The sequence below is a fragment of the Terrapene carolina genome, unplaced genomic scaffold (assembly GCF_002925995.2).
Source record: "Terrapene carolina triunguis isolate 2854851 unplaced genomic scaffold, T_m_triunguis-2.0 Scaffold88, whole genome shotgun sequence".
Classification (NCBI taxonomy): domain Eukaryota; kingdom Metazoa; phylum Chordata; order Testudines; family Emydidae; genus Terrapene; species Terrapene triunguis.
Window position 1 is genome coordinate 44,726,281 of NW_020664439.1, and position 14,346 is coordinate 44,740,626.

The window sequence follows — 14,346 nt, forward strand, 5'->3', positions numbered from 1 at the left end:
CCCACCCCCCCACCCGATGACCCCTCACCGACACGTCCACCCCCTGCTCGACGCTGCCTGGCAACCCCTCACCCGGCCCGCCTGACCCAACCACCCTGCCTGGCAACCCCTCACCCGGCCTGCCCGACCCAACCACCCTGCCTGGCAACCCCTCACTTGGCTTGCCCGACCCTGCCCAGCAACTCCTCACCCAGCCTGGCCACCACCTGCCCGACCCTGCCTGGCAACCCCTCACCCAGCCTGCCCGCCCACCATCCCACCATCCCTGCCTGGCAACCTTTAACCCGGCCCTCCAGACCCTGCCCAGCGACCCCCTCACCCGGCCTTCCCGCCCAACCCTGTCCAGCAACCTCCCACCCCACTCTGCCCCTGGCCCTGCCCCCAGTTCCCCTCCAGGCCCCCCACCTGACCCTGTTCCCAGCTTCCTCCCCCACCCCCAGTGCATCTTATCCCGCCCAGCTCTGCCTGCCCTGCCCTGCCCAGCAGAGCCTGGCACTTTGCTGGGACTCACCTTGGGGGTTACAGTTCCCCCAGCAAAGGCCCAGGCCATGAGCCCCACATGATCCATCTTCCAGCTTTACTGCCAGAATGGTCGTGCCCACAACCTGCCCCGGCCTGGTGCCACTAGAGGCAGTTGGCAGGGGCTGTGTCCTGGCTGTCGGCCGAGCCTCACGCCCTGCCAGTGTGGCTGTGCTGGGGAGCTCCCTGGCAGCGCGGCGGCTGTGCCCCGAGTGGCGCTGCCCCATGGCCAGCAGGTGCCCATGCCAGTTTTGCTCGGCAGAGACCTGTCCGCCGGGCTGACCTCGGCCCCCCCCTTGCCCAGCGCGCTCAGCCCGGCCTGACGCAGCACTCGAGTGGGGTGGGGAGGGTGGCGGAGCCGGGGCCCGTGCTCCGGGCTGCGTTGGGGGCTCGGTGCTGAGGCTGCTGGGCCTTCCTCACGTCTCCCCTCTGCCCTGGCAGCCGCCTATGGCGTGGACTACACCACGGGGCGCGTGATGAGCTTCAGCACCGTCTTCGCCGTCATGTTCAACGGCTGCACCGGCATCATGGCCGGCTCCAACATGTCGGGTGAGGAGGGGGCAGGGACGGGGGGCGGGGCAGGGGGAGATGGGGCAGGGCTGACGGCCTCCCCTCACTTTCCCCCGCAGGGGATCTGAAACGCCCCAGCTACTCCATCCCCAGAGGCACCATCGCCGCCGTGCTCTTCACCTACCTCATCTACAACCTGCTGGCCATCACGCTGTGCTGCACCTGCGACAGGTACGTGCCCCCGACCCGAGCCACCCCCCGCCGGAGCATAGACACAGACCCTCCGTTGCGGGGCGAGGGGGCTGCATGCCGGGGGGGGGAGGAAGGGAGGGGGCAGCCCAGCCATCAGGGCGGAGTGAAGCCGGAGCCCAGGGAAGGCCATGCTGGGGAGGACGGGCAGCAGGCTGGCTTGGGCCAGGAGGTTGCTGAGTGATCCACCTGCAGAAGAGCCGCGTTGATTTGGGGCTGGCAGACACCCAGGCGTGGGCGGGCTGGGAGGCTCTGGGATTGGTGTCATCCAGGGCTGTCGGGGGCCTGCCCCTCCCAGCTGCGTGCTTGCCGCTCTCAAGGACTGCGGGCCAGGGCCTCCCCACAAGCTCATGCCGTGCCGATGATGCCACCACGCCCGGTAGCGCCTGCTTGGTCCAGCTCCGCTCCCCGTCCCGGAGCTGGGGCCCTGCAGGGCTGCTGGGCAGTGCCCGCCTTGCTGTGCCGGCGCCGGGGGCCACCCGGAGCACGCCCCGGGCTCAGCTGTTAATTTTCCACTCTGGAAAGTGGTGCCATAAATCGGGCCGGTGGCAGGCGGCTGGCAGGAGTCGGGAGAGTTATAGCTGTCGGCGGCTAATATCTTAATGCACAGCCATTGCTCAGAGCGACAGGGGACAGGCTGGGCAGGCACTGTCACTCAGGAATGGGTAATGGGCTTCGCTCACCTCCCCCCCCCACTGAGTAACAAGACGGGCCCAGGGCACGGCCCCCACGCCTGCCTCCAACCCCCGGGCAGTTGGGGGGGGGTGTCACTGGCTGAGTGCTGTCGGGGCACCCGGTGCCATGGGAGCAGGCAGCGTGCACGGCCCCGCCCAGCCCCCAAAGGCCAGGAGGTGGCACCGCAGAGCTTGGGCAGTGCCAGGGACAGCTCCGCCAGCGAGATCCAAAGCAGTGGCCTCCTGCCTGCTGGACGGCATCAGGGGAGGGGGGGTCTCCGGTCCCATCCTGCCCCCCAGAGCCCTCTGGCTGCCGTAGGGGGTGCCCCACTCCCCTCCCCAACCTCCCCCCGGTGGATAGCTCCAGCTGCTCGCTGCTCAGAGCCGGGCCAAGCGGGCCAGCACCACAGGGGCCGGCCTGACCAGACTTGGTCAGGAGCGAGCGCGTGATGGGGAGCTGGAAACCCGGGGGCTGTGATTTACCTCTGGCACCCGCCCCCTCTCTGCTGCCACGGACAAGGCTCTGCCTCGGTTTCCCCCTCCAGTCCCTGGGGATAATAGGCCTGACTCAGCCCTGCTGTAGGTCCCATGGCTCCCCAGGAAGGGGGCTGCCCCCCTGTGGGAGAGCATCCCCCCCACCCCTGGAGTTGGGTAGCTGGGAGCCGAGCCCTGGGTCACGCTTGGTCCTGTCAGCCTTGAGAACAAGCCTGCAGGAGCTGCTATTTAGGTAGGACCTACACAAAAACAATCCTCTTCTCATTTAGGATGGCCCCATCCACCATTCTTTCTACGGCTCCTCCCACATTGTGCATGTTTGGGGCCTGCCCGGCAGGGGCACCTCCTCCACGCCCCCTGCTGGCAGGCACCCCACCCCCTCCATTCGCACCAGCAGTGCCATTTGGCAGGTTAGGAGCAGAAGCCTGCTCTGGGGAGGAGGACATCGGGCAGTGCGTGAAGACTCGGGGCAAACCCAGCCCCGAGGGAGAGGTCCCGGGGGGGGTCTCCTGTCCCTGTGGAGATGGCAGGACTTTGATTGCCAAGGGCTGGTGCAAACGCCCCGTACAATGGAACTGGGGTTGTCCAGCCTGGTGAGTGAGGGGCTGGGCGACCCTCCTGCTGCCTCACAGGTCGAGCCAGCCCTTGAAATCTAGCCGGGGTGCAGCCAGCCAGAGCGGCGGGGCTGGGCCGGGATTCCCCAGCGGGGTGCGGGGAGCTTGTCTTGGGCCCCCACACTGGGCCATCCGCTCGGCTGCCACTCTGAGCAAGGTGATCAGTTTCCAGATAATTAGGTATTAATTGCCAGATACACTGAGGTTTCAGATCTGGGCTCATTTATCTCCCACCTGCTCTCAGGCTCTTGTTAAAATTCAATTAAAGGCTGGGCCATTTGTATCCTTGTAAAGCGTCAGCAAACGGCTCCTTCCCCGCTTAGTTCCTCGCTGAGTTTCGGCCAGTTGGCTGCTGCGGGGCCGGGAGCTTTATGGGTCGCTGTCTCGTAAACCCCTGGTAGGTGGCTTCCAGTTGATCGATGGCTCGCGTGGCTTCCAACCCACAATGAACCGCTCGTGGCCAGGCAGCTCTGAGAACCCACCCTTCGCGCCAGCAGCGGGAATCTGCCAACATGGCCCGGGATGCCCCTACCAAGCAGTAGTGATACCCTGCGGGCTGGGGGTCAGGGCAGCAGCCAGAGGACAAACGGGCCATAACCGGGCACTGCCAGGCCCCAGAGCTGATGCCCCAGCCTAGATGCTGCCTGGGAAAGGATATTCCCTTCACACGCAAGCTGGCCTGCCCGTGCTCCCCCATCAGGAAGGGGTTCCCAGGGCCTCCGAGAGAGTAGCCCTAAAATCCACAAGTCCAGGAGCCGACCCAGAGGCCTGGTGGGGCCTGGTCTCTCCCACGCTGGTTTTCTGACTCTGCAAGTGACGGGTGAGTTACCCAGACGTCCACTCCCCCTGTGCTTTCCCTGGGAATATTGGAGACTCCAGCCACCAGTGTGATGCAAATCACAGCGCCCGCCTCAGCCAGACGCGGCCCACGCGGTGTCTTGCTTAGTCCAGCCCTGGGGTCCCCACACAGCTCTGCAGTGCCCCTCAATCCTGACCCGCAGCCCAGCCCTGGGGTCACCCCGCCCCGCTGCGTCACTTGGGGGTACACCCTGATGTGCAGAAGGTAAAATCTCCAGGTTCCCTGGCCCGTGTCTCTCCCCAGGAGCAGAGCCTGGCCCTGGCAGAGTGTTCGGGCAGCGTCTCGGGGAGCCCGGAGCTGGGCACAGCAGGCTGCCCCACTGGCAGGGCTGAGTTGGAGCCACTGATCTGCCCGGTGGTGGCTGTGCTTTGCACACAGGGAAGGCCAGGCTGCCATGGCAGAGGGGCGTGATGCCACGCTGGGGAGGCTGCTGCGCGTGGCCCGGGCTCCCGTACCAGCCTTGCCTGCCGCGTTTACAAAACAAACCCCAGGCTGGAAGCGCCACCTGGTGCCAGCCTGACCCCAGGCGCCCCTGTCCCTGACCACAGCCCCGATGCCGGTGTCCTTTGAGCACCCCCATCGCTGCTCCGGGGCAGACGTGCCCCAGAAGAGCCGGCCTCGCTGTGGTGCTGGCACGAGGGCAGGTGGGGGGTGGGGGGGCTGGTTTAGGTCCTCCAGGAAATCAGCTGCCTCGGGGCTGGCTGGTTTGATTAAGCCAGGGCCCAGCGCGAGCCGTCTCCCAGCCTGGCTGTAACTGCTTTGCTATCGATCGGCCCTGGCCCCACGCGCCGCCTCCCGGGAGACTGATGGCAGCAATTGGCTCCAGCTGGGCCCTGGCCTGGTGATGGGCTGGGAGTGCAATTACCTGCGAGCCGCCTGGGGGCCCCGCTGGAGGAATTGTGCTCTGCAGGGGCTGCAGTGTTCAGGGACTTGGTCAGGGAGCCCCCACGCCCGCCCCCTCGGCCCGTCAGGGAACCCCCTGCTCTGGCCCTCACCGCCTCAATACATCAGGGACCCCCTGCACTCCTGTGCCTGTCCCCTTGGCCTGTCAGGGCCCCCTTGCTCCCGCCACACCCCCTCGGCCTGTCACGGGCCCCCCCCACACCCTCATGCCTACCCCATGGCCTGTCAGAGACACCCCGCCCGTGCCATACCTGGCCTTTTGGGGAGCCCCCACTCGTGCCCATCTCCGCCCCTTGGGGACCCCCCACGCTACCGCACCTGCCTGCATGGTGCTCCCCCACACTAACAATAAACACAGTGCTTGTGAGAGACCCTGCAATAACAAACCCCTCCATGTAGGTGATAGAATCATAGGGTTGGAAGGGACCTCAGGAGGTCATTTAGTCCAACCCCCCTGCTCAAAGCAGGACCCATCCCCAGACAGATTTTTACCCCAGTTTCCTAAATGGCCTCCTCAAGGATTGAACTCACAACCCTGGGTTTAGCAGGCCAATGCTCAAACCACTGAGCTATCCCTGCCCCGGGATGGAGGAGCAAGGTGTGTCTGTGCTTTCCGGTTCCCCTCTCTGGGGGGGTGGCTGCGCCTGGCACCTCGGGGGAGATGGGGCAGCTTTCCCACTCAGCAGTGCTCATGGCTCTGGTCCAAGAAGTGTGGCCCCATGTGGCAGAGAGCGGGCACCAGGTGGCTGGGCAGTGCCATGCGGGGAAAAGGGGTGCAGAGAGCAGGCGTCAGGCAGCTGGGTGGTGCCTTGCCGGGGAGCGGATGCAGAGAGCCAGCCACTGGGCCATGCCCTGTGGGGGAGGGGGTGAGGAGAGTGGGCAGTGTCCTGCGGGGTGGGGGGGGGGCGCAGAGAGCAGGCGGCTGGGTGGTGCCCTACAGGGAAAGGGGCGCAGAGAGCGGACGCAGAGAGGTGCTCCGGCTCACCCCTCTTGCCCCGTTGGCAGGATCCTGCTCCAGAAGGACTACGGCTTCCTGCGGGACATCAACGTCTGGCCTCCCTTTGTCATCATTGGCATCTATTCGTCCACCCTCTCAGCCTCCATGAGCAACCTGATCGGAGCCTCCCGCATCCTCTACGCCCTGGCCAAGGACGACATCTTTGGTGAGTGCCCCCCTCCCCCAGCCCCTGGGTCAGTGGGGATCCCCCCCACAGAGTGACAGGGGGCTGGCCTCTGGGGATCCCCCTCCCCCAGCCCCCTAGATCAGTGGGGATCCCCCCACAACCCCGCAGAGCGGCAGGGGGCTGGCCCCTGGGGATCGCGCCATCCCCAGGTTAACAGGAGGAGCATTGAAGCCATCCCATTCTCCGAGGCAGCGTCCAGGCCAGCGCTATATGGGACTGACTTGGCTTCAGTCTCCGTGGGGTGGGGCAGCCCTGGGCACTGCAGCGTCTGTGCCCCAGAGCTGTACCCCCTCTGGGAGCAGGGGGAACCCCCCCAGCCAGCCCACTGCCAGGTCAGCCCTGCCCCACAAAGGCAGCCGGGAGAGCCACCAGTGCAGGGGGTTTTATGCTGTGGACTTGTGGGACTGAGGCCCACACAAGGGGCATTGAGACGCTCCCTGCTACCCTGCCTGGGCTTTCCTTGGGGGAACAGCTCTGCATCCCCCTCACCAGCCACTGTGCAGCCACCCTGTGGGCCTGGGCCAGATACAGCGTCACTAAAGTGTGGCCAGGGAGAGAACTTGGAGCCTCTCCGGGAGAGTCTCCACAAGTGGGAAACTGTACGGGGCCTCTGACACGCGGGTGAGCAGTTCTGATTCCATCCAGCAGAGGGCAGTGGGAACACACAGCGACACCCCACCCCCCCCCACAAGGAGGTGGCTTAGATTCTAGCTCCCCGTCCTGTGTGAGCAGGGGAGGGTGGTACTGGGCTGCATGGCCCCCTCCGTCTCGGCTGGCTCCGCCCGGTCCATACAGTGCCCTGTCACTCAGGGCAGTGGGCGGGGCACAAGCACTGGGCAGGGTCTGATGGTCCGTTCAGGGAAGGCTCTTTCCCTGGCTGGCTGTCCCTCCAGCCCGTGGGGAGTGGGTGGGGGGGCAGACTGTCCTGAGGGAGCCCCCAGGCGGGAAGGCAGCCCCACCTTGGTCCAGCCCCACCCTCGCTGCTGGGAGGGTGCCACTCTCAACCCCCCTGGGAGTGCCCTTCCCCACGCTGTCTGTCTGCCAGGCTGCCTCCTCCCCAGAGCAGAAAGGCCGGGGCGGGCGGGTGGTGTCTGGGGAATGAGCTTCTGCTCCCGGTGCAGGTGCAGCCAGGCTGAGGGCAAATGCTCTGCCAAGCGCGAGGGGATGGGGCGCTGTGCCCGCGCCTGCTGCCGCTCGGCCTTTGGCACCGGGAGGAGAGCGCGGTCCTGGGACGCCTCCCTGCCAGTCCCCGCCGGGGGAGCGGTTCTTCTCACATCGGGGGCACAGAGCCACCCAACGCCCTCGGCTCCCTGACCACCCTACCCCCACCCCAAATGAGCTCTTCCCCACCCCCAAAACGGGCTCTCCCTAGCGGTGGGGGGAATCCGTGTCCCTTGCCCTTCAGTCCCGCTCCAGTCATGCAGCCCCTTGCAGCTGCTCTCCCTGGCTCCCCCCCCCTCCCCCCGTGCTCTCCGACGGTCCCTCTGGCTCTGGGCACAGGCGCCCGCACGTCCTTCCAAGTCCCCTGGCTCCTTGGCAGCCTTCCCCGGCAGGTCCGCCTGCAGCGCTGGAGTGGGGCTCTTGGGGGGGGGGGTACCGCCTTTGCTCAGCCAGCACGTTGCTTGTGGGAGCCCTGGGCTGGCATGGCCGTGCCGTGCAGCGCTCTGAAGACATGAAGTACAGACCTGTTGGGGGCAGCAGTGACTTGGAGTCCAGGCTGCAGCAGCGCCAGGCCCTGCCAGGCTGGGCGCCTGCCAGGCAAGAGCGTGGGCACTTAGATTGCATTAGCTCCTCGGCCTACTTGGGCTTCTCTAGCCAACTGAATAAATATCCCTTGGCTCTCCCCCTTCCCGGCCTTCCAACGCCAGGGCCTGCCAGCCCCTTGCTGGCACTCGGAACACCACAGCCTTGCAGGGCAAGATGGGCGAGGGTGCAGTGGTTGGAGCGGGGGGTGGGAGACAGGACTCCGAGGTGCCTTTGGTGCCTCAGTTTCCCCATGTGCAGTGTAGGGACACCTCTGCCCCACCCTGGAGATGCTCAGATGCAGGGCACGGGGTTGCCCCATGTCGTCGTTGAGGGCCTGTGCTACAGAGCACTCCCGAGGTGCCCTGGAGAGCCACGCCAAGCGCTGCCCCTGGGCAGGACCATAGCTGTGCTTGGGGGGACACCCAGGCTTGTGTGTCCATGGAGTCCCATCCCAGGAGAGGGGCTAGTGAGCCCTCCACTCAAACCCTAGGTAAGCGGGTTGCTGATGTGGTTCCTTCGATCCGACTGGCTCCCATCGGGCCATTGATTCTCAAGCGATGCCCCTTCCTCGCCATGGAAAGCAGCACCCTTCTCCCCAGGCTGCGTTCTCCTTGGCCCGGCGGGTTGTGGGCAGGCGCCCGAGACTCAGCACGGCCCGGGGCAGAGCACGGCCCCGGTTCCTGCCCCTCTCTGGTCCCCCATGCATCTGTGACGGTGGACACATCTGTCTCTCTGGCAACAGCTGGCTCCGTTCCCTGAGCCCGTGCCCAGCAGTGGGGGTGTCTGGGAAAGGCCTGGCGTGGTTGGCCCTGACATGAGCTTTGCAGCCCAAAGGGGGGTGGAGGAGCTGGCTCTGCCAGGTGCCGGGACGGTAACCAGAGAGCGGGTCCGTTAGGTGCCCTGTGGAGGATTTTGCTGGGCTGGGGACTGGGGATGGAGCCAGGATTCCCAAGGACGTTTGTAACAATCACTAAACCCCCTGGAATGGACTAAACCAGGCAGCTCTGAAAGCCTCTCTGGCAGGTAGTTTATGTTCTCGCTGCCATCGGCGGCATGAAATATCGCACTCTCACTCGCTAATGCATGCAGCCACTTAACCATTTGCATAGCGGCTCGGCACTGGCTGGGGGCTGGGCTGGGGTCTCTCTGGGGCCAGTGCAGGGGAGGGGGCGGCGTGGCAGTTTGCACCCCAGGCCGGAGCGAAGGGCCCGTGTTTTGGGTCGTTCCCCTGCTGGCACGGTGGCCTGCGACACTCGGGCCTCTAGGCAGGCGGTGGAGACCCAGCGTTTTCCTGTGTGCTAAGGCGTGTCTCTGCTCCGCTCCCCCCGCCCCGGCCGGGCGGCTCTCTGCTCCTGGGTAACTGATCACCTGCTGAACGTGCTGTGAGCGCAGGCCACGCTCCCGCTTCCCAGGGACAGGGGTTGGAGCGCGTGTGGGCTGCAGCTGAACCGCCGTTGGCTTGGAGCACCTCAGAGCTCCCCAGCTACGCCGGCAGGGCCACCTCCCAGGGCCCGCAGGCACCTTGCTGATCCCCCAGGGGGCGCTGTGCTGCAGGGAGGGGGAGCTCAGTAGGGGGCGCTGTCCCCTCTGTCAACGCTGACCCCAAAGCTCCAGCGTGTGCCAGGAGGTGCTGTGCTGCAGGGAGCGGAGAGGGGGGCTCAGTAGGGGGCGCTGTGCTGCAGGGAGCTCAGTAGAGGGCGCTCTCCCCTCTCAGTCAGTGCTGACCCCAATGCTCTAGGGGGCACTGTGCTGCAGGGAGCGGAGAGGGGGGCTCAGTAGGGGGCGCTGTCCCCTCTCAGTCAGTGCTGACCCCAAAGCCCCGGTGGCGTTAGGGGGGCCGTGGTGCTGGCTCTCAGAGTTAATGCCCATTGGAGGTGCCGCTCCTGTGGCATTGGACCCTGCCTGCTGGCACAGGACTCCCCACTTCCTGTCCCCCACACTCCCCGTCACACTGCGGCTGGTCCCCCCTCCCCAGGGCCTGGGCTCTCCAGCAGGCTGGGTCTTGGTGGAGGGCCATTGATGAGCGGGGGCAGTTCCTGGGCCTCGGTGCCACGTTCCCCTTATTGCCTGGGCAAGCAAGCCAGCTTTCGGCAAGGCCCCGATCCACTGGCTGGGGGTGGGGCCATGCCAGGCTGAGCTCCGTGCTCTGTGTATCTCAGACCTTGCGGCTGGCATGGACTGAACCTTGTTCCTGCATTGGCCCTGATCCTCTCCCCCCCCCCACTCGCCCCCTGGGACGCGCTGGTTCTGCCGCTGGATGTGTGACGGGCCAGGGAGGGGCAGTGCCTGTGGCGAGGGCACACGGGTGGGGGCTGGACGGGCTGTGAGGGCTGGACGGGCTGCGATCGCTGGCTTTGCTGGCCTAGTGTCCCGGCTGATCCCTGCCCCGCTCCTGGCACTGACTCTGCTCCCATTCGAAATCCTCTCTCACACGGAGCGTCTGGTTCCTTTTCCCCTGCAGGCAGAGCTCTGGCGCCAGCAAAGAAAACCTCCCGCGGTGGGAACCCCTGGGTAGCCGTGATCCTCTCCTGGGTGGTGGTGCAGGTGAGTTGGCTGCGCAGGGCACAGTGGGAGCACTGACCGTGGGCGCTTCACCGCAGAGGAGCCCAGAGCTAGACCCAAGCAGCAGTCGGATATGTAGCCACCTCTGGGGTGGAGAGCAGCAGCCGTAGTGCCGCACGTCCATGGTGGGTGGGAACTGGCTGAGGACACGGGCCCAGACCCGCAGAAGGGCCATGGGCCCTCAGCCGTGAACGGGGCCCAAGGCGTGTATTTAGAGGGGCCGGCCAGCCTTGTTGTTAAGGCTCTGGGCTGGGATTCAGGAGATCTGGGATCTCGCCACAGACTCCCAGACTGCCCTGCTGAGCTGGTGCAGTGAGGGGCTGGGACACCAGGGCCTGGGCAGTCCTGAAGGGGGAGTCGCCTGGATCTGTGGGCCAACAGGGCCTTTGGGCTCCCCCCTGGCTGTCTGGTATCCCCAGCACGGAGCCCCTCTAGTTCTGCTGCCGGCAGGGTCCAGGACCCACTCTTAACCCTTTCACTGCTGCGTGCCAGCGGCCCCTCTGTGCAGCATTGGCACCTGGCAACGCCCCTTGGCTGGGCTGCTTCCACTCCTGCCCCTCGGTGTGCATCTGTCCCTTGGCTTGGCTCCCTGTGGGGCACTTGGGGCCTCATTTCCAACCCCCCATTGGAGTCAACAGGAACTGGGGCAGGGGGGAGGGGGCTCGATCCCTTTGGCAGCCAGACAGGCACCACGTGGGCCCCATTCTCAAGTCCCAGCATGTCACAGGCATTAGGCAGCACGCAGGGATGTCTCTGGGGGTGCTGTTCAGAGCTGAGATCCCGGGGATTCGCTCTCCGGTTCTGGGTGCAGCCGTGAGACCTCCCAGGGGAAGGAAACAATCGCTCTAATTCCGTGTGCAAAGGGCTCCCAGTGCGGGTGGGGGGCATCACTGTGCCGCCGCAAGGATCATCGCCTTGTGCCCGGAACCTGCCATCAGCCAGTCTGCAGGAGTGGTGAGGCAGCGCCGGCTTCGCGTCTCAAGAGCGAGCTCGTCTGCACTCCGCCAAATTGGACAAATATATGTAATGCTAAAAAATTGCCCCATTAGCCGGCAGGGAACATGGACACACGCATGCACGAGGCGTCGCGGCCTCAGCCACCTCGGCCCTGATTGCAGGCGGCGGGGATAACAATCCATTTCTGGGGCCTGGGCTCCCAGCGCCCACGTGCAGAGAGCAGGCACGTGGGGGGGAGCCAGTACAGGAGAACCAGGGCGATGGACAGCAAGGAATCACAGAGCCGCAAACCCAAAGGTATTTAGGTGCCTAACTCTTATTGAAGCCGATGGGAGTTAGGAGCCTAAATCCCTTTGAGGATCTGGCCCTTTGTACCTTCAGGGCCACTGGCCACGTGGGCTGCACCTGGTTGGCATGAAGAGAATCGGATTGCTGCCAGCGTCCAGCTACAGGTGCGGCCCATTGAGACGCCAGGCCCCAGCACGCTGGGCGGTACAAACACAGAGCCAAGAGACGGCCCCTGCCCCGGGGAGCTGACAGTCTCAGTGTAAGACGGGGTCAGCCGGTGGAGACCAGGAGACACCACCGGGCCGCACACTGGCCAGTGGCCTGAGCGCAGCAGCCACCTGTCCCATGTCGTGGCATCCCGGTGGAGGAGAGGTTTAAGGAGGGGGGTGGAGGACAAGGAGGTGGTTTTGTCGCTGGCCTGGGACCCTCCCCCTGCCCAGGCGAAGGGCAGCCGGTGCTTGGTTGGAAATGTCCCAGGTGGGTGATGGAGGCTGGGATCACAGGCCGATGGGAAGGCATCTGAGGGATGATGGCTGGGGTGGGGATGGACCCGGAGGGCCCTGGACAGTGAAGATGGGTTGATGCGATGAAGGGGGGAGGCGGGGGAAGGCAAAGGGAGGGGGTCAGAGCGAGGGGCCAACTGCTATCAGCTGGCGGGACGGGAATTGGCCAGGCTGGAAAGGCAATAACCCGACACACGATGCTGGGGCCTGGAGGGCAGAGTTGCTGTTGTGGGGGAAGGAAAGGTCAGATCTCAGAGACGCTCCTGGGGGGCCACAGGGCAGGATTAGACCCAGGCTGCAGAGAGGCCGAGGTGAAGACAATAGCTAAAGTGGCACAATGGGGGAGGATGGGCCTGCGGGGAGGAGTTTGTACGGGGGCTGCTGCCCACCGACCCCTGGGGCTCTCTCTGGCTTCCAGCCTGTACTGCCTGGGGGTGGGGGGGCTCCCTCCGACTCCCTGGCCTCGGCTGGCTGTGCTCACACCCGATCCAGGAGGGGGCCAGGCCAGCGGGTGCTCAGCCGGGACCCCAGGCAGCGCAAGCACCTGGCCTCCAAACCCAGCCCCCAGGAGCCCAGCTTCTCCCGGAGCTGCTTGCACCATGGCGTCGGCTGGCTCCAGCGGGCAGGGTACAGACCTGTGCCGTGAAAGCGCCTGGCTTTTGCGGCCCGGTGCTGAATGGCAGGGCAGCGCCAGCCGCTGTGAGAGGGGGGACCCGTCGCCTGGCCAGCTCGTCAGCAGCTGCTCCTCAGAGGCGTTTTGCTTCCTCCGGAGTCAATTGAATCACAAGCCCCGTGGTGCGCGGGAGGAATCGCCCGCCCCTGCCATTAGCTAATGGCTGCGTCTCACCGAGGGGCCAGGCCTGGCCCGGGGAAAGGGGAGACACACGCACACCCCGCGCTGGTGCAGGCCAGTCAGCGAGGAGCTGAGAATTGCCTCAAGGGGCTGGGGCTGGGCTGGCTCCTGCTAGGGGAGGGGCCTGCCCGGCATCTGCCCCGGCTGGTTTGCCTTGGGGTGCTCGGGCCCAGAGGCAATGGGGGTCTCTCCAGCCCCTCAGGCACTCTGGTGACTCTCACGTGAGCTCCAGACTGCAGATCCAAAATGGCGGGCGGCAGCCATGGCTGAGGGGCGCAGGGTGGCACTGATGCATGGCATGGGGTGAGGGCCTCACACACGGCTGCTGAGAGAGAGGCCAACCCCCTGCCACGGGAGTCATGGGAGCTAGTCCTGGACAGGCTTCAGGCAGACCCATCCCCACCAGCTCCGGGGCCCAGGGTGGGAGAGGCCCCGACAGGCTCCAGCGATGGGGCTGAGCTGTGGGGTGGGTGGGGAGCCCAGGCTGGGATAGCAGGGGGCTGCAGTCGGGAGTGAGGGGCTCCGGCAGAGCTGCATGGGGGGCTCAGGGCTGGAGTTGCAGGGCCAGCCGGGGCACCATACCAGCCGTAGGGACCCCATATCCTAGCAGCTAATGGCACTTGGCAGCCTGCCCGAGATGGCCATCTCCAGGCCTGCTCCCAGCCCACTGCAGGCTCCCATTCCCCCCATCTGCCCCTTCCAGCCTCTCCAACAGCAGCTAGTTGTGGGCTCCCTGATAGCAGCATCTCCCTGCCCCCCCGGCCGCCCCCCCCCCCACGCCTGGCCCCCCTGGCCTACTGGCTTGGGGTTTGCTACCTTTCAGCTTAGATCCTTTCCCTTGATGAGCAGCTAACTGAATTATAAATCAAAGGCAAACGGCTGGGCGAGTGAGGGCGGGGGGTGGGGGACTCCATTAGAGCAGCCAGGCACGATTACCGCGGCTCGGCGCTATTAAGCTCCCAACGAGCTGAAATTCCCAATTGCTTAAATGGGTTGAATAATCGAAAGCGCCCCACGTGGAGTGATTGCTGCAGGTCAGGCTGAACTGCCGGCTTCGCGGCGCAGAGCGGCTCCCGGCCGCGCTGGGGGGTTAGGGGGTGGGAGAGCGGCTGGGGCGCGGCTCCCCAAGAACGGAGCAGGCCCTCCCCGAGGGCGTGGGCACCAGCAGGCCCGGGATCACCTGGCTGCCGCTCGCATCGCTTCGGTGCTTAGATCTAGCTCCCTGCATCCAGCTGAGACACCCCCTGCTTTACCCAGGGCTGGGCGTGGTCCGGACGCTCCCCTGCACGTCCCCTGCTTTACCCCAGGGCTGGGCGTGGTCCAGACACTCCCCTGCACGTCCCCCCTTTATCCAGGGCTGGGCGTGGTCCGGACGCTCCCCTGCACCTCCCCCCTTTACCCCAGGGCTGGGCGTGGTCCGGACGCTCCCC

General features: G+C 65.8%; 1 protein-coding gene across 1 annotated transcript in view; it reads left to right on the forward strand.

The window, feature by feature from the left end:
- SLC12A9 (solute carrier family 12 member 9) overlaps positions 1-14,346 on the forward strand; it is a 38,997-nt gene that overhangs the window by 7,365 nt on the left and 17,286 nt on the right. The window contains exons 5-8 of the mRNA XM_026649934.2: positions 961-1,068; positions 1,149-1,260; positions 5,829-5,986; positions 10,215-10,297. Coding sequence (XP_026505719.1) covers positions 961-1,068; positions 1,149-1,260; positions 5,829-5,986; positions 10,215-10,297 — 461 coding nt within the window. The remainder of the gene's footprint in view (positions 1-960; positions 1,069-1,148; positions 1,261-5,828; positions 5,987-10,214; positions 10,298-14,346) is intronic.